Source organism: Natator depressus, chromosome 18, assembly GCF_965152275.1.
Source record: "Natator depressus isolate rNatDep1 chromosome 18, rNatDep2.hap1, whole genome shotgun sequence".
Taxonomy (NCBI): Eukaryota; Metazoa; Chordata; order Testudines; family Cheloniidae; genus Natator; species Natator depressus.
The window spans coordinates 8,290,544-8,309,455 of NC_134251.1; the positions used below are offsets into that span (position 1 = coordinate 8,290,544).

Consider the following 18,912-nt stretch of genomic DNA (forward strand, 5'->3'; position numbering starts at 1 on the left):
TGAGAGAGGAGGGGAGACAACCTGAGAACCAGAGCCTAGACACCAAGGATGGGCACTACCGAAAAGGCAGAGATGGACAGATAGTGAAAGAGGGGAGAGAGAAATGGCACAGAAGAGAATAAAGGAGAAATAGAAAGAGTCTGGCAGGAGCTTCCAGTTCTTTACTTTCCTTCCTTCTTTTTTGGTTCTGACTGTGACAAACCCGAGCTGCAAAACAATAAAAATGCTAATATGCTCCCACCAGGAGAGAGCGCCACTAATACTAATTTATGAGCTTCCCACCTTTAAAGCCCAATGCTCATCAGACCATGTCATTCGGCTGGTTAGCGGGGCCCCCGGATTTTAATAGTCTCATCTTTGGGAGCAGCACTTCGGGCAGGGCTCGCAGAACCCTTTGCAGGAATAACTTACCCTGAAGTGCTGGGAGGCGAGTGCCAGTCTGCAAATCTACATGGACAAAGGGAGCACCTGCTTGAAATGCCCTTTACCAGGACAAGGAGTCCTTCACATGGCTAATTCACATCCCTTTAATGTCTGTCGGCAGGGCGCATGTGAAATAAACAACATGTCCCTTTCCTACAGCATCGCTCTCCCAAGGAGCTCTTCAAAGGCTTTGCGAGCAATTAAAGGAAGCTGCGGTGTCCCTGAGGGACAAGTAAATATCGCCCCCACTTTACAGATGAGGGTTAACATCTCTCTGTGCCTCAGTTGAGAAACATGTCAGGTCACAGATTAAATCAGGACCCAGGAATCGGAACTCCCGGCCCCTCATTCCAGCCTTTAGACACGCCCTGTAGGGAAAGAATGGTGGATACTCCAGGGGATACTGCATGGAATAGGTTAGGTCCCATCTACACCACCGCTTTTAACTGGGGCCCTGTCCCTTGGTCACAGTGTAGATGGGAGTCTGGATTTGCCCACCAGCAGCCCTGCAGGAAGTCCCCATGGCAAGGTGTTTACAGTCTTTGGAGTCTAGAGAAGCAGGGGCTTCCAGGGAGGTTTCATTATGCCCTGGAAATTAACATCATTCCACAGCTGCCATAAGGTGTCAAGTGTCCTTTGTTCTTATACCATCAGAGCAAACAGGGAGTGGGGGGCACATGACAATGAGACCCACTTAGGGCTGATCTTTTTCCTTTCTATCAGGATTGTCCCAATCCTCACCTTGCTTGCGGGACATTAACCAGTCCCGAACTAACCTTCAGTGCCTGCAAAATGCTGCTATGTTGCGGCATCACACATGAGCAGATGATGCTGCAGCATCATGACCCCACCCTGCCCTACCCAACCCCCTCTCCAAAGAGCCGACCCTCGGCCGGCTTCCCTGCCCACTTACGGCACGCTGCCCGTGAAGTTGAGCCCGCAGAAATGCTCAGAGCTCGTGACCGTGTCTCCAAAAACAGTTCCGTCAGCCGGGACAAACTGAATGACGTTTGGAGGGAGACCAGCTTCCAGGAGGATCTTGTACACGGTGAAGTTGGACAGCATGGCGGCATCGCTGGGTTTCCAGAGGACCACATTTCCCTGGAGGAGGAGGCGGAACAAATCAATTGATCATGGAGGGCGGCCATGGGCGTAGATAGCAGGCGATGAGGTCCCCCCCTCGGTGCCGACCCCACGGCTCCAAAGCTCAACGACCCAACCAAAGCCCCTGTCTGCCAGCAAAGCAGATGGGGGCAGAGCAGTGAGAGTCCGCTGTGTTTGCTGGGGGTCCAGCAGCGCTGATGTGGGTGGGATTGATACCATCCCCTGCATTTGGCTTCAGGTTTCTGTTTCAAACAGCACTAAGCTTAATGCCCAACTCAGCTGAAGCCTGAAGACTTTGTCCCGCTCACACTGAAACCAGGCAGACCCCATAATGACCCTCTGCTTATCTCTAGCACCGCCCCTCTGCAGATCTCCCGCCAGCTGCGCCTGGCACTGCTGGGTAGTCAGTAGGTGCCACCCCCATTTTACAGATGGGGGAAACAGAGGCACGGAGAAAATAAGGGACTTGTCCAAGGTTACAGAGTAAGCTGTGGTGCTGGGAATGGGACCCGAGTCTCTGCCAGCAGCTTCAGCCATACAACTGTACTTTCTCCTCAAGTCAGGTTTCCTTGGGTGTAAACCAGTGGGTGCTTTAACCAGCCAGGAAAGGGAAATAAAGCTCCCAGCTTCAGTCCATTTTTAAGGCTTTCTTCAGGGCTGGTTTTATTGTCCACAGAAGAGGGCGAATCAACTGAAAGACACTGCGTAATAATTCCTAGAGAGGTGTCTCCCACCGCCCCCCCCCACCCCTTCACCCAGCCTGGAGAGAAGAGGACACGTCCTACCCCTTAGTTTCCCTATGACCCAGCTTCCCCTTCCTTTTATACTCTGTCCCAAGCAGCCATGTGACCAGCAGGGATCCCTTAATCCTCTCCTGGTGCTGCACCTTTCCCTCATTGCCCTGGGCCTGACTCGTGTTTGTAAGAGGCTGAAGCCAGGTAAGCTCCCAGGTTTGAAAGGTTCCACCTAGTTCTGTGCTACGCCCAGTACACCAGCCATCCAGCCACTCAAGGGGCGAGCTACATGGAAGCTCACGGCAGCGCAGGGGTGTCGTGAACCAAGCCACAACGGTCATGGCAGACGGAAAGCCGCGGGGGGCAGGGGAACAAGGGGCCATAAAACATTTGTCCATCTGGATTGGATGTTCAGATCCTGAGCCTCTCAAAACAAACCCTCCCCTCCCCTCTTTCTTCCACTCCAAGTGGTGGGAAAACTACATCACACTCAGCAAAATGTTGAAGTCACTGTGAAATCCAATACAGACCAGTCAGGGACAAGAGACCAGAGGAGCCAAGTTGCTGGTCTGTTCCGATGTGGCAAAAGCTCTGCTCCTCTGAAATCCTTCTCCCATCATTGTAACAGTATTAATCGTGTTGATCTCTCCAGCTATTCACGCGGCCGAGATATTTAAGTCCATGGGAATTCCACTGTAAATCACTGAAGCACTAATTACCATGATGCTAATTAATGTCCACGCATTATAACAAGTTGGTCCACAACTCTCCATTTTAATTCCAGGTGTACAAAGCAGGGATGTGGGCTTGGCAAACTAGCCACTTCTCTGATACCAGGAGCCACACGACCCCTCCTCCATCTCCCCTTTAACAGCCCACCACCAGGGGCAGAGAAGATCTCAGCTTTCCCTATTAAATGAAGGCAGACACACTGGCATGCAGCACCTCTGCTGTGGCGTGTCCTCAAGTGAAAAGCAGACACAAGGAAAGAGAGACCAGAAAATAGGGAGACTCTCAGAGGGATGGATCAGACCTGCCAGGTCCAATCTTCCACCATGTAGCTCACCCCGGCCAGCCAGAATTGTCCCCTATACACCGGATTAGCTCTGAATGTCCCAAGGGATGGGGTTTCACCCACATCCCTTGAGAGTCTATCCCCCAGACAAACAGCTCACCCCACCAGAAAGATTCTCCTGTTCTTCATCTCTTAACATTGCTATTATTTATATTACCGGAGCGCCTAGGACCCCTAGACATGGACCCTGCTGTGGCAGGCGCTGTACAATCGAGAAGATGGCCCCTGCCCCAAAGAGCTGACAGTCTGAGTAGCCTCTTAGTTATGCCTCCTTGTCTCACTCTCCCACCTTGGGGTCCTCCCCACCTTCGTCATCACTTTAAAAGAGCTAAATGCTTGGTTGTTTTTCCTTGTAAATCAATGCCCTCCAACTCCAGTAGAGGACGCTGTGCTGTGGGAGGCACCATCTTCCATATGGAGTTTAAAGTCGGAGGTTCTGGTCATTAAAGATGCCAGGACACTTTTCATAAGAGCAGAAAAGTTAAACCTGGTGCCACAGTCCAAATTCCATTTGCCTCTCTGAATCCCTGCTGCACTTCTATTTGGGCACAGTATTCTTCACATCCAGCTCTAAGCTGCTGTGTGCCCTGTTTAACAGCTGTCGTGCTCTACCCCAGAGGTGGCTGCACTTCAACGGCAGGCAGCGCCTACGTGCGGTACGTACATCAGCTGATGAACCGCTTTGGGATCCTTTTGGTTGGAAGACTACAAAAAGACTACTAAAAGCAGTTTAGCGCGGTTGTGACTTTCGGTCCATCTCCCATTGCTGCCGATAATTTTGAGCTCGTTCTGTGGCCTGCAGGGAGCTTTACGAAAGCTGAAATCTGGGTACGTTATATCCAGGGCCTTGCCCTCATCCATACTCGGGGTTACACCTTGGAAGGCACTGCCCGCAGATCGTAGTCCATTACTTACTCGGTGAACTCCCAACCACCACCTCATTCCATGGCCAGTGGTATTACCAGTACGTTTCCTAGACCAGGAGCCAGAATCACTGCTCTGTCATTACCAGTCTAACCCCTGCAAGGCATTACTTATTATTTGGGTGGCTGCAGCACCACGGAGCAGGTGGTGTACAAACACAGAACAAAAGACAGCCCCGTACGTCCCTTCCTATTCTTGCTCCCTTTCCATGATTATAAACACCTTCTTCTTTCCACGATTAGAGGCGATTTCTCCTCCACTGTCCTGACTCTCCCCTGAGCCAAAGCCCAAAGTCACTAGCATGGAGCCAAACTCGGCCTGCCTTATTCAGTTGAAACGCCCATTGCATTACACACTTGGCCCCATCTTTACATAAATAAATAAGGAAAGCCTCAATAATTACAGTCCAGTGAACACCTCACCTCAGCGGCAGATTAGCCAATGGGCCGATGGGGCCCGTGCCCAGAGCCAATTCGGGGGGCCCAGAAAACATGGGTGCACCCGCTCCCTGGCAGAAGTGCTGGGCAGCGAGGGAAGCCCCAACGCCCCGAACCCAGCTGCGACCCCAGAACTGGAGGAGCTCTAGCTCCCTGCCGCAGCATCAGGGTGGGGGAGCTCTCACTCCGCACTGTGGCCCCGGGGGAGTGGGGGGGGGGAGAGGGGTGACAGAGCTTCTCCAGTCTTGGGGCTGCAGCGTGGGTGGGGGCAGAAAGAAGCAAACAGGTTGCAGAGCCATGCAGGGGGGCCGACCCGCCGGGGGAAGGGGGTGGGACCGTGGGCAGGGCCGCAGGCAAAAGGGGCGGAAGAGGGGCAGGACTGTAGGCGGAAGGAGTGGGGAGGGGCTCCCCCACTTGCTCTGGCCCAGGGCCCCCCAAAACCTTAATCCATCTCTGCCTCACCTAGGTCCTCAGGAAACCAAGAATCTGAGGGCTTGTCTACGCAGGGAAATTGAAGAAGAATTATTCGCTACAGCCATGCTGGTACAACTCCCGGCACGGCCACTATTCCACAAGAATTCCAGAGAGGAGTGATTATTCCTGAATAAAGTCACTTTTAGTCCACAACGGAGTGCCCACATAGGGCAGTTAGATTGGCACAGCTACCACAGAATAGTTATTCCACTAAAGCTATGCTGGTCCATTTCCCTGTATGGCCAAGCCCAACACAGCACGCCTGGTCTACCATGGGTCATGGCAACTGGAATACCCCATCATCAGAGTCACCCCTTTGGCACCAACACCCTAATTTCATGAAGCACTGGTGCCCATTTTTACTTTTGCAGGCGTGTTGACATTGTACCAAAGCAAAATGACATTTAAAAGCTTGCAGCGTCGGGGCTGAATGGGGCCATTCAGCAAAGAGGGTTACATCCATTTATATCAACAAAAGCAGGGAAAGTCTTGGCAGCTACTGTGTGACATTTTACTTGAACTGCGAGGGAGGTGGGGTAAGAGAATGCTTCCAGGGGGCTTACATTTTCAAGAGGGACTATTGATTTTGGGTAGGGCGCACTCGATCTGTAGGTGTCCAGCCTGGGAGACACCTTAAAGATTTTCCCGGGGCAGGTGCTTAGCTATTTAAATCAATAAATCAGGCGGCATTTCAAATTGAGCACCCAACAATGGAGGCAACCAAAAGCACTGGTCACATCTGAACGTTCAGGCCGGACTCTGTAGTCCTTTGGCTGGGTTTGATGGGGAATCTGGGTTAACGCAACACAGACACTGGCTAGTTTAGTGCAGCCTAGGGCTTAGCTCGTTTCATTCAGAAATGCTTCAAATACGGGCCCAGAATCTCTCCTCCTATTTGGATCATGCCAAGCAGCACAAACTGGTGAAATTTGGCCTTAACAGGCCAGCTGAGAATTATCCAGCATAAAGGAGCTCTCTGGTGGCATAGCTGGCACCTACACCAAACTTCCCCCTCACCCCCAAAGCACAGATGGCAGCACAAGGCGCAGCTGTGCCACAGCAATTCGCAGCTGGCATAAACTAGAGCAGCCCCTAAGCTGCTCTAATTTACACTGATGGGCAGAGGCATGTGCAAATGCCCCAGGAGGAATCAGGGAGGCGTACCTTGATCCCTGCCAAGCCCTGTGTCAGGCAGATCTCAGTGCAGGAGAGACACTAGACACTAATACTTCTCCCTCTTCCCCTCACCCCCTTTCTTTTGTAAACATATTCAAGAGGCTACAGCAGAACTGCCAAGCAGGGCTGGAATTCCAGGCCAGCCCAGCAGCACAGAACTGCCGTGGTTTTATTGTTCTGACCCACTCCCTCTTCTGCCCTTCCTCCACCCCACACAATCCGGCTGTTAGGAAAACCCTGGGATATCCCGCCTCACGCCCACGGCAGGACTCAAGCTGAGCTACTAAGTAACAGCTCACTGCACTTCAGCGCTAAGAACTCCTATGTGCTCACACACAGCCCGCCTGATCGGACCCAAGTGCCTGTGTAACACTGCCCGACTGTGAAATCAGCAGCCTCGTTAACAAGTTAATTTCACAGTCTCCTAATGCAACCACTGCTCTACAGCAGACGCTGATTAGGGTGCAGAGTACTCCCGCCAACCCTTCCACGGGTAATGCTCAGCGAGGGGACAGCACTAAGGCTGCCCCCAATAAATGCCTGCTGTAGGAAAGTCTCTACCCCAGCCTCGCCAGGAATATACAAGGTAAGCAGGGCGCTCCGACCTACCTTCTCTAATAATAAAAGAACAAAGGGACGGTCAAGGGCAACACATTTAAAACAGACTAAATAAATTTTTGCACAATGCACAGCTAGCCAGTGGAACTCACTGCCACAATATGTCACTGAAGTCAAGAGCTTAGCAAGATTTTTGGAGGGGAGGGGTCACGAGGGGGGGGACATTTAATGTAACCCATTATCCAGATGGGGAGGCTTGACTAAGAAAAAGGCATACAAACCCTCATGCTGCAGGGCACGAGACAACCGCTAACTGGTGAGGTCAGGCAGCTGATGCCATACTTGTCCATTAAAGGGTTTCCTATCCACTCCTATGAAGCGTCTGGTAACGTCATAGACAGGATACTGGAATGGGGGGGGGGGTGCATTTTACTATGAGTACCTTGATGTTTGCATTTCCTAGCATTGGGGCATTCGAAATTGCAACCTTAGCGTTCCAATAAAGCAAATTTCTTTACAGATTGTGGAGTGTTGGTTGCTCAGCTACCCCTAGGGGTAGCACACAGGGCCAATTCATTGGGCAAAGAGCCGTTTAATCCAAAACCACAGCGCTGCGTAAAGAAAACCCACACACCCCCCTCCACACTCACCATCAAAGCCGGAGCCCCTGCCAGGTTCCCACCAATCGCAGTGAAGTTAAAGGGCGAAACAGCTGCCACAAAGCCCTGCGTGCAGGGGAGGGAAAGGGAGAATTTACACAGTGTCATGCGCACACCCCAAGGGAGGCCGCAGGAGCGTGGAAAAACTTCCCACTGCAGCTCGCAACGCATAGGGAGAGCTCAGCGTGCCCACAAATGCAGAGCATCTGGTCTGAGCCGCGTTTTCTCACACCCCCCCACACGCCTTGGATGTGCATGTCTGAGCCACCCCACCCCACCCTTCACCTCACCTCCAGCCCCCGGTAGACCATGCTGTTGGTGCTGATGGGGACGCTGATGGGCTGAGAGTTCTCCAGCTCCAGCGCGTACTTGGCATTGAATCGGAAGAAATCTATCAGCTCTGCAGCTGCGTCAATTTCCGCCTGGATGACGGTTTTGCCCTGAAAGGAGAATGGGAGAGATAAACACACTCCCCGCCCTGCTTTCTCCCTAAGGGCTGATGGTCACAGGGGCTTGGCTTCTTTCAAGCTACATTGCCCCATAATGCCTCTGCCCCTTGCTCTTACTGGGTGGGTGACGACCAGCAGGAAAGCCCGACTTCCAAACTCAGACTGGGTTTGTTAGTATCCTTCCCCTCCCGCTCCCCGGCACAGCCCCACCCCCAGCACAGGGCGAAAGATCGGGGCTGGAAATCAAACCCAGGTGTCCCACACAGCATTAGCACACCAGTAAGTCGCTAGCCCTGTACAGAGTGACGTCTATTTCACGCAATGTCTCCAACAGCTTGTGCAATGAACACAGACCAGACCCTACCACTGTCATTGCTAAGAGTGCATTGGCTACATCAGACCCAGGAAATCCCCTTTCACAGTGCTGTCTGATCTAGGAGACCGGTATGTAGCCTGGGCCCCATGCTATCCTAGTGACCCATTTCCCGCCCCACATGCCACTAAGGGAACTGGGACCAACTGAAGCACTCAAACTAGCAGATTGAAAGAGCTGGGGGCACTCAGCAGAGGGCCTTCGACTCTGGGGTCTGCTTCCCTCACTGGGTCCACACAACAGGAGTCTGCTGCGATTTCGAGAACAGAACAAGGCCCCTCTTCTCCCGCAGGGTTTTTGTGGGCAGGGTAAACTTGTCTTTGGAGGGTGAGGGAGGGGGTCCTTTGTTTGAAGACACCATCCGCGTTCCTAAGCGGGTGCATTAGGACGGATCCCTGCCAGATGCCCTGCAGGATTCATACAGCCCCTTCTTGCAGCAAAAGTGAAGGGGGAAATCAGGCTCCTGCTAGAATCTAACCCCCTAATCGTGGGTCTCACTGGCCACTCCTGATCAGCCCAACCCTGGATATCACCTTCCCTCTAGCCAAACTTCCCGCTTCACCCACTGTCGCCCCCGGCTTGGCCCGGGAAGTCTTGCTGGTGACGCCACATTAACGTGGCGCTGAAAGCACTGCTGGAGACCAATCAGCTGCTCACCTCACACTGCCTGGATATTTCCACCCCACTCAGCAGCCTTCTCTGCCTACCCCGGCATGATAACCATCAACTGCTACGTGGGAAGCTCCCGCACATCCGCTCCATTAACAAGATCCCCCCGCAGCTCTCCAGGTGCAGGGAGGGTCCTGCTAGAAATCAGCCGGCCAACGTCCCCAGCAGAAGGGGACGGATGCACGGCTCCAGCAGTCACGGAAGAACTCGGGCTACACGAGTTCTCGTTGCATCACAGACGTTTCTCATATTTGTACCACTTACCCCTGTCTGATCATCAAGATTTGGGCCAGCAGCTCCTCCAGCCACCTTCCCCCTCAATCATTATGGTTTATCCCAGCAGGGGACCATTCCACCTGCAGCCTTACCTGCCCAATCATGGTCTTGGCCAGCATTTCCGCTCGCCGTGGGCCGCTCAGCATGTCGGCCGCCTTGAAGAAGATCTGTGCCCTGTCCTGGACGGGTCTCAGGTCCCACTCCTTCCGCACCGCCACGGCGGCATCGATTGCTTTGTTAAGCAAGTCCTGAGGAGCAGGAGATGGAAGCACAACAGATCAGTGCTTCTCGGAAACTCAGTCCCCCAGCCACACCCTGGAATTATGCCAGGGCTCATCAGGACTTTGAACACCAGGGGTTCAAGAACCTCGCAGGCAGGCAGGCCAGACTCAAGAGGATTTTCCTGTTTCCCTGCTAATGGTTGCAACACTAAATAAATACTGCTACTGTGTGTTCTGATAAGGATCTCAAAGCACTTTACATACATCCCCCCAAGCTGCACAATCCCAGTACAAGGTAGGGAAGGACTAAATATCAGGGTCTCTTCAGCCACTATTGTAATGCAACCACCTCTGGCATGGAAGGCAGCAGCTGTCTAATACCATGTAACCATTTAGGGCAGGAAGGGGAGAAGACTCCCATGTCCAGCCGAAACCGCTAGGGAAATTTGCATTCTGCCGACATAACAACCCAAGTTGGGATCTGACCAGGACACCCCATTCCAGGATCGGTTGCAACTGTGGGCCTAGATTTTACAATTCATTCAGCATCCAGCTGGGTCTCTGGTTCAGTGCCAGCTCTGAGGGAAGACGACCCGCTACGGAGTCGCCTCCCCCGCTTTCTGCAGCGAGCCCCCACGTGAGTCGACTCAGCAGCTGGATGGCAGCACCGGCTTTCACCCCCACATTCATCTTAAGCAGCTAAGCCCCACTCTCCCCCAGCTGCACTAGCAAGGAGCAGGAGCGCCGACTCCTGAGAGGGGTGCGGATGGATCTGTGCAGGGTGCAAGCCCAGCGGCTGCGGACACAGCGTGTGGCGCTATCCGAGGTTATGCGGTTTAAAGCACCCACAGCAGGCAAGCCAGAGGCCCACAGCGCTGCCCCGTGTTAGGAGCCCAACCTTATTAAAGCAGCAGGGGTAAAAGCGTCACTTTCACCTGCAGGCTCTGGGGAAACCTCCCTAGGCTTAGTCTGTGGCTGGCAAAGGACAGCTCGGTTTCCCATGACCACACGCCCTCGAGCCTGCCCCCTGCAGGTCAGATGCTGGGAGGCAGGTCTGGGCACAACCCTGGGCCACACTCACCTTGTCCGCATAGCAGAACTTGGCCACCTTGTGCGAGTGATTGAACGGCTGAAAGGAGGAGAGCCTGGGGTGATTAAGGCTGTAAAGATCCCGCTCCCCTCCCCTCCCACTCCACACACACCCTCTGCCCTCCCCCCGCAACACTTCTGCATATAGAACAATCCCCCATTCACCCGGGCTCAAACCCAGGCAGAGAAGGTGCGTATCCATCCCCATGGACCCACCCTGCTCCAAAGCGTCCTCCATTCACCTTCTGCTGAGTTCACCCAGACGCCTGGGTCCCGCTTCAACGACCCGTGTTGGGGACACTCACATGCAATGTGCTTTGGTTTTGCCTGTGTGGACAGGGACCGAATGGTGTGCACCAGCCCTGGTCTAGGCCACCCAGAGGGGATGGGCAGCGCTGGCCCCTAGATGGTTTGGGGAAACAGCTTAGACTGCAATTCCAAGGAGGTGCTTTCTGGTCCCAGTAAGGGTGGCTTCCTCTGGGACCAATGTGGGGGGCACATTATCCCCCATCTCCCTATGGCAGGGTTCCTATACCTTCCTCCTAAGCTGGTACTGGCCACTGTCAGAGACAGGATTCAGGACTGCGGGTCTGATCCAGTCTGGCAATTCCCATGAGGGACTTCCCCAAAGATCAGTCCATTACCATGCTCCCGGCTAAGGCAGCTCACCTTTCGTAAGTCTCAGGGAAAGGGCCCTCACTTCTGCAATGGGCCGGTTTGCTACAAGGCAACATTTAATAAGGACACTGGGTAGAACCACACCCCGGAGGGAGAAATACATGGACGAGTGGCAGCAATCCCTGGGGAGGGGGAATGTCTTCCCGGAAGGGAATAAAACTGCCCCACATTGGGATTTCCCCGTCGTGTCAGAGAGGTTCCTTGCAGATTCCCAGGGCTCTGCCAGCCCGTGCAGGTGTCACCTAGTGACCAGGCGCTCCCCACTGGGACTCACCGACAACTGGTATCTGACGTCTGATGTCCACACCTCTTCTCCCCCCACCACGCACGGGATGGCCTCCGTCTTGCCCTTCAGATCGTTTAGCGCCTATCGGATGAGTCAGAACAGAAACGAACCAGTGAGAGCCGGGCAGCTCCCCCTCTGCTGAACGGAAGGCAGCCCCTGGGGATGGAAAGGGTATCCAGCCAGCCGTGGCTTTGATCCGCCTCCCTCCCCCACAACACATGCAAACTGGGTGACCCAATGGTCCTATGAACGGCCCTGCCAAAGGTCCATGTGTGAGTCCCTCTTGAACCTGCCTGCCAGACCAGCACTGTGCTCACGTCCCAGGGAAAGGAAACCTTGGACTTCTCCAGCACCAAGCTCTGTTCAGACTGAGAACATCCCCGTGTTATGGGGGCCATCTGCAGGGTTAAGGGGGGGGAGTAAAAAAGTGGGGTGGGCAAAAGGCTTCTCCCCAGTAGGGTAACCATCAGGGGTTGGGATGGGTGTCCTACCACGTCAGCTAAAGAATCAGCCTCTTTAGAGAGAGCCTGGAAGATCACACACACCGCACTGGCGGCTTCTTGGCTGCAACAAACTGCTCAGGACAGTACCTTCCGAAGAGCCGCTCGTTCCGGGCTGCCCTGCTTGAACTCCAGAATGGGTTCGTTGGTCACCTCTACAGCTATACGGTGTTGCCATCGCAGCCTGGGAAGGGAAAGAGAGAGACACACTGAGAAGCCACACACTTCTTCATTCAATCTATACCGCGGCTGTCCTGGCTGGTGAAGTGAGACGGGCGTCCACGGAGGCGCTGCTGTGGAGTTTCATTCCTTATTACTGTCAGCAGTACATGCTATACCAGACAGCCAGCTTGAAGATCACATTTCCTGCGGCTAGAGCTGAAAGAGGTCGGGAGAAGTTTGTTGTTGCTGTTCTGTGATTGTACAGCTCCTAGCACATTGGGGTCCTAGGTGCCGTGGCACGTAAATAAATAATAATAATAATAATTTCCCTCTCTTTTTCCCCAGTTTGTTTACTATGTACATTCGACGGCACTCTGTGGGTAGTTAGTTTCACTGCCTAGTTAGCTTCTCATGCATGGTGTGGGTCTTTCACGCAGCAACAGGGGACAGAAAAGCCATTTTGAAAGAACAGGACAATGGGATTGTAAAGCCACAAGATTTGGCAAGAGGACTGGTGATGGGGTTAACTACTTTTAAACTTGCTTTTTGAAACGGACTTAGGGCAGAACTTTCAAAAGAACCTAAGTTACTTCGGTGCCATCAGCTGTCTACACTCCAAACTCTGCAGACACTTCCTACAGTAACGGAAGGTGTTTTTCCGTCGTCATTAATCCACCTGTCTGAGGGCTCGGTTACACGTAAAACGCTACAATGGCACAGCTGCAGTGCAGACACTAGCTACGCCGATGGGAGGAGCTCTCCCCTTGGCATAGGTCAGTGGTGCTCAATCTTTCCAGACGACTGTAGCCCTGGCAGGAGTCGGATTTGTCTTGCGTACCCCAAGTTTCCCCTCACTTTAAAACTACTTGCTGACAAAACCAGACAGAAAAATACAAAAAAGTGTCACAGCCACACTATTACTGAACAATTGTCGACTCTCTCATTTTTACCATAGAATTATAAAATAAATTGATTGGACTATAAATATTGTACTGACATTTCAGTGTCTGGTATATAGATCAGTATAAACAAGTCACTGTTTGTACTGACTTCACCAGCGCTATTTATGTAGCCTGTTGTAAAACTGGGCAAATCTCTAGATGAGTCGATGTACCCCCTGGAAGACCTGTGTACCCCCAGGGGTACACGTATCCCTGATTGAGAACCACTGGCATAGGCAATCCACCTCCCTGAGAGGCCGTAGCTAGGTTGATGGAAGAATTCACATACTGGAGCTTAGGTCAACCTAATTACAGCACCCAAGATGTGTTATTTTCACAGCCCTGAGCCACACGGCTAGGCTGATCTAAAAGAAAGTAAACAAGGCCTAAGTCCTATTTTCAAAAGTGACTCAGGCCCTCAGAACCCTAAATCTCATTAAAAGACAGTGGGACTCAGAAGCCAACATTTGCCTTAGATCTCCAGCCGACAGCGACCCTCGAAAACACCCAGCAAAGCAGCACAACAATCCTGGGTGTGGTCCCTAATAGTGCTCAGTTTCCCCGTGTAGCATCATCAGAACATGGGGTCATTTCTGTAACCTGGAGGCAGAGAAGGCGTCTACTTCACCCAGTGACACGTGACCCCTGGAGACTTCCGGAATTGCCACCCTATTGATAAAGTACATGCAGCCTTCTCAGAGCCCAGGAAAATGACCCTTCTGCCAGGGTAAAGTACAGCCCGAGTGGAACCTCTGTTGGCACCACCAAGTGGTGATGTTGTCCCTTCCATCTTTGCCTGATCAGTACTGCCAGCAGCCTTGTGCTGTGATCTGGTGCATAAGCTAGACAGGGTCAGGCTAGTCAGCACTTAGTGTCCTCTCCTCAGGAGGCAAGGAAGTCCAGGACCTCCTGATGTGGAGTCTAGATCCATGTCCTTCTATCTATCTTAGGGACTTATATGGTCTCTTAGTACCACAGCATCAGAGCACCTCACACTTTAAAGTGATTATCCTCACCACGCCCCTATGAGAGAAGGCAATGTTATCATTCCCATTTTATAGATGGGGAACTGAGGCAAAGACAGACTAACTGACTTGCCGGAAGTCACACTGGAAGTCTGTGACAGAGAAGGGAATTGATCCTGGCTCTCCTGAATCCCAGGCTAGTGCCCTAACCACTAGACCATCCTTCCTCTCTCCCTGCAATGACCTAGAGTTGCAGATTCTAGGGAATGTGCCAGTGGTATTTGAACAGGGGTGGGACATCCTGTCTGGATACTCCTAGAGCAGCGGAGTGCGCATAGATAGCCAGGCAGGCCAGGCCAGGTGTGAACCAATGCACCGTGGGATGCCAACGGGAGGACTAACTGCAATAGTGTAGTTATGCCCACACAAACCCTTCACCAGTGTAATTCCTACCAGAACAGAGTTACATCACCTCCAATGCAGCTTAATTAGTCCCACATACGACCCAAGATGAACCAAAAGAAGACAATGCATGCGGGGACGCAAGAACAGTTTCTGCCAGAAAAACATAGTTAAACCAGTGCAACTTTATCCAGTAGACAGAAGACTTCCAAGGAGGGAAGACTGATGCAGGAAGTCGTGCTGGCAATTCAGTAGGGGGCTTTATTCCATCGGAGTTGCTATTGAACCAACATCCCAGCACGCTGGGAGGTTCTCTGCTGCAGAATGCACCATCTTCCACATGGGAGCGATCGAGCTACACCACAACTCCTGCTTTTAGGAGAGTTCGAAACACAGGGGGCAGAAGCCGGGCAGGTTTGTTTTGTCAGCACAGTGCATGCTTCAACAGGTAGCTGCAGATTAACCTGGGTGCTGTAATTTCTCAGGCCCAGTCTTGCATTAAATTCTGCACCGTAGCAATATTTCCCAGTGGCAGTAAAGAAAACAAACCACCAGAAGCCAAAGAGAGGGGAAGGAGCCCTTTACTGGAGAGAGAAAAGATGCTGACCCAGGAGTGGGTTTGGGGAGAAGGCAGAAGTATGCCAGGAGAAAGCAAAGGCCATGAAACACTATTATTAGTGGCAATAACTAGCACAGGGATGGTCCAAGTTTGGCCTGTAAACCAAGAGTGGCCAGGACCACTTTACTACAGGGGTGTGATCCTCTGATGCTACAGTTTGCAGTGGGCAATGCTCAGTCTTGACGGAGGCAGAGCCTGGCTGAGATCAAGACATAGCATCGCAGTCACGTATCAGGCTTCCCACTCTGGAAGCAGCAAAGAACATTATCTTCAGCCCACGTCCCGTGACAAAGTGAAACACGAAGCTACTGCTGCAACGGAAATAGAAAGGACCCTGGAAGTTTGGTAGACACTAGAACCCTGCACAGATACCACCAATTCTGCTGCTGGACACTTTTCCTTCTAAAGCTTCACTTAGAGACTGATTTAGATGTGACAAAACCTCAAGATGATGGGACAAAACCTTGGACGAAGAGAAACATTTCTCCAGTTTGTTTGGTTGTAATTCCACTGGAAGTAGTATTTTGTCTGGATTTAAAACATTCCCCGGCAGTGCCTGTAGCCCGGCCCTTGCAACAGCAGGCTTGGGGAGAGGCAAGAGTGAAAATGACGAACAAGTAAAACGAACCAGCCTGTTTTTTCACTGTACAAACCGAGTGAAATTCTTGAAATTCAGACGTGACAAAAAAACCTGCCCCCTTGGCATGCTGGATTCCTGACAACTCTCCCATACAGCTCTTCAGATGTGACGTTTTCAACTACAGAAGACAGAACAAAATCTGAACCATTTTTGTAAGACTGTTTTATTCAGCACATGAAGGAGGAAATTCAGGAAGCCAATATGGTAAGTTCTGGAACTATTTGAATGAGGATTTTCAGAACGTTTTGCGCTGTCCACATCTGTTACAAACCCAGAGCAATGACAGACTGAAACCTCCTGAATACTGGGATTCAAATGTGCCTATATTTTTTAGGAGGAGGGAGGCTGAGTTACTTTGAAGAGATTTATATTTTGTTAGATCGGATGTAATCAAATCAAAGACACCATCATACACATGATGTTGTTAAAACTGTGGAAAATTCCCTGTTTGTATTCCTTTAGGTTTTTAATAAATATTTTTATTTTATAAAGCTAATCTCACTAGTCTTTCAGCTGTAACTATCAAAAGTCAGAACTTTGCTCATCCCCCGCAAATGGGACCAGAGTACACAATGGCTGTGTCTACACTGCACATTTAACTGGTGTGATCAGCACCTGGGTCTGAACACTTGGGTTAGCGTAGCATGGGTGTGAGCGTGGCCCCACGGCAAAGCCCTGCCCATGTTATTGTGCCTTTACCGGTTCTGTACTCACTTGTCTCTGTCTGGGGGCAAAGCCCACGGTTCTGTGTGCTGAGATGCTCTAGGATACTTTCCCGGTTAATTGTGGGAGACCTTGTCCATCCTTTGGGGAGAATTGTGGGATGGCATTGGAGGACTACCAGCAGTCAAGTGATTTAACCGGTGTACTTACTGCAAAGCAGGTGGGTTCCCGCCCAAGTGAAAAGCAAAGCCTGGGTTCCAGCTCACACCCTCAGATGGGTCAGCTAGGCCAGGCTTACAGCACCTCCAAACCTAGGTCAGAGGTTTTCCTGTGTGGACATGAGGGGAGTTAAAGACTAAAACCCAGGCAAGAGCCTGGGTTAACTGTGCAGCACAGACAAACCGGATAGCACCGGAGCAGGAAACTGGCCGGAATCCTGCCCGACAGGGGAAAACAGGAAAAGAAGATGCTCCTGCCATCGTGAGTCCTGGAGCTTGCAGCTGCCAGTTAAATTCACTGCGGAGGGAACATGTTTACAACCCAACCTCTGGCAACACAACCCCGGAGTCACCCAGGCAAACCTGGCCTTGTACCCGCCTTCCAGTGACACCACATCAGCCACCCCCCCCCCCCGGCGGCCCCCGCAGGTCGGCAAGGAGGCCGGGGCGGTCCAGGCACAGGTGCGGCACGAGCCAGAGACGGAAGAGGCCGCTGAGCCCCACAAGGGGGGCACGACTCGGGCGGGGTCACCCCGAGCTGGGGGGGGCACCAGCGACAGGCACAGGGAGGACTGCAAGTGGCAGCCTTTGAAAGCCCCGGGAAGAGGAGAAGGGCGGGCGGGGGAGCCCTGACCCGCTGCCGTTTCCCTATCTCGGACCGTGGAGATAAGCCGCAGGCTTCCTTCGCCAGCCGAGATAGCGGGGCGGCAGCGGAGGTGTCGGGCAGATAAGGGGAGCACGTGCCGCGGGGGGGGAGCAGGAAATCCAAGGGAGATTGGGCGTCCCAGGGAATCCGCCCACCAGATTCTCCAGTCCCCCCCCCCACCCCACCCCCAGTTTTGCACCACTGCGCGTGTGTCCGTGTCCGCGTGTCTGTCTGTCCCCGGCAGCTGCTCCCACCTCACCCTGAGATCACGGAGCCGGGGGGAGTCCGGCCCCTCCTGCAGAGCATGAGGGGGCAGCGGCAAGACCTGCGGACGGACCCCCCAGCCCTAGGCTGGAGCAAGCTGGGCCACGGGGCCGCTCCGAGCAGGAGCCTCCTGGGTGGGCGGAGGGTCCGGCAGATCCAACCCCCCCCCGGCGGGGCGGGCAGGGCCCCCAGCAGCCGGGGGGTGACAGCGGGGGGGGGCAGGGAGATCCCGGCTCTGGCTCTGCCGGGGGGGGGTCAATCCCAGAGGCGGTTCCGACGGGGGCTGCCCCGCGGGCCCAGTTCACGCCGCGGCAAGGGGCGGAACGTCAGGCCCGGCAGGGCGCCCGGGGGCTGGGCGCACGTGGAAGGAAGGGGGCGGCCGGAGCTCCCGGGACCCCGCACGCCGGGGGGGGGGGACACCCCTGGGGGGGGAGCAAGCACGTGGGCGGGGCGCTACCGGGGGAACCCCCCAGCGGGCCGGATCCCAGCCCCGGGGGCTCCCCGCGAGGACGGGGGGGGTCCCCCGGCAGGCCCCGCCCTCACTCACCCGGCGCGGGGGCAGCCCAGCAGCGCTCTCCGCAGCGGGGGCAGCAGCATCGCCTCGGGGGCAGCGCGGAGCCGGAGCCGACGGGCCAGACCCAGCGCTGCGCACGCCGTGCCGGGGACCCCCAGAGCTGGGCTGTACCATCTCGGGGAGGGGGGGCGGGACACGGGCTGCCGCTCCCGGGGGGGGGACCCAGCTGCCCCGCCCCGAAGAGTAATACATCCAGCAGAGCGCCCCCGAGGGCGGATGTCCCAACCCCGCCCATTCCCCAGGGATGGCATACTGTGCCGCTAACCCTTCCCCCCCTTCTCAGCACATGGTGCAGTCCCCTCCATCCTGGGGCGGGGCGATATTAGCCAATCAAATCATAAATCGGGGGCCTTCTGACCAATCAGCTGCTGTTTCACGTTACAACCCGACGCAAGGAGGGAGGTGCCGGCAAAGTTGTTTAAAGGGTCACGCAGGTGGCCGGGGGTGGGGAAGGGGAAAGTTTGGTTAGACCAATGAACGGGGCGGGGGGGGGGGGGGGGGGGGAGCCCTCAGGCCTGTCAGCTTCACACTGGACCAGCCCCCCCCCCTCGAAGGTTCTCATTGGGGGACAAGAATTAGAGAATAAAATAAATGTATGTAATGAAATGAGAACTATGAATGGTGACTAGAAACTGACCAAACTGCCCCCATGGGCACAACCCCGGGCACCCCATGGTTCCCATAGCACAGCACAAGGCTTGGCCCTTCAAACA

At 53.7% G+C, this 18,912-nt stretch overlaps 1 protein-coding gene across 1 annotated transcript in view; it reads right to left on the reverse strand.

The window, feature by feature from the left end:
- The window catches only part of ALDH4A1 (aldehyde dehydrogenase 4 family member A1), a 29,609-nt gene extending 11,299 nt beyond the window's left edge, over window positions 1–18,310 (reverse strand). Inside the window, exons 1-8 of the mRNA XM_074933898.1 lie at window positions 18,173–18,310; window positions 12,196–12,289; window positions 11,594–11,686; window positions 10,634–10,681; window positions 9,424–9,579; window positions 7,855–8,004; window positions 7,556–7,630; window positions 1,337–1,524 (exon numbers count right to left, since the gene is read on the reverse strand). Of these exons, the coding sequence (XP_074789999.1) occupies window positions 1,337–1,524; window positions 7,556–7,630; window positions 7,855–8,004; window positions 9,424–9,579; window positions 10,634–10,681; window positions 11,594–11,686; window positions 12,196–12,289; window positions 18,173–18,222 (854 nt within the window). The 5' untranslated portion in view covers window positions 18,223–18,310. The remainder of the gene's footprint in view (window positions 1–1,336; window positions 1,525–7,555; window positions 7,631–7,854; window positions 8,005–9,423; window positions 9,580–10,633; window positions 10,682–11,593; window positions 11,687–12,195; window positions 12,290–18,172) is intronic.
- Between the last annotated feature and the right edge of the window lie 602 nt (window positions 18,311–18,912).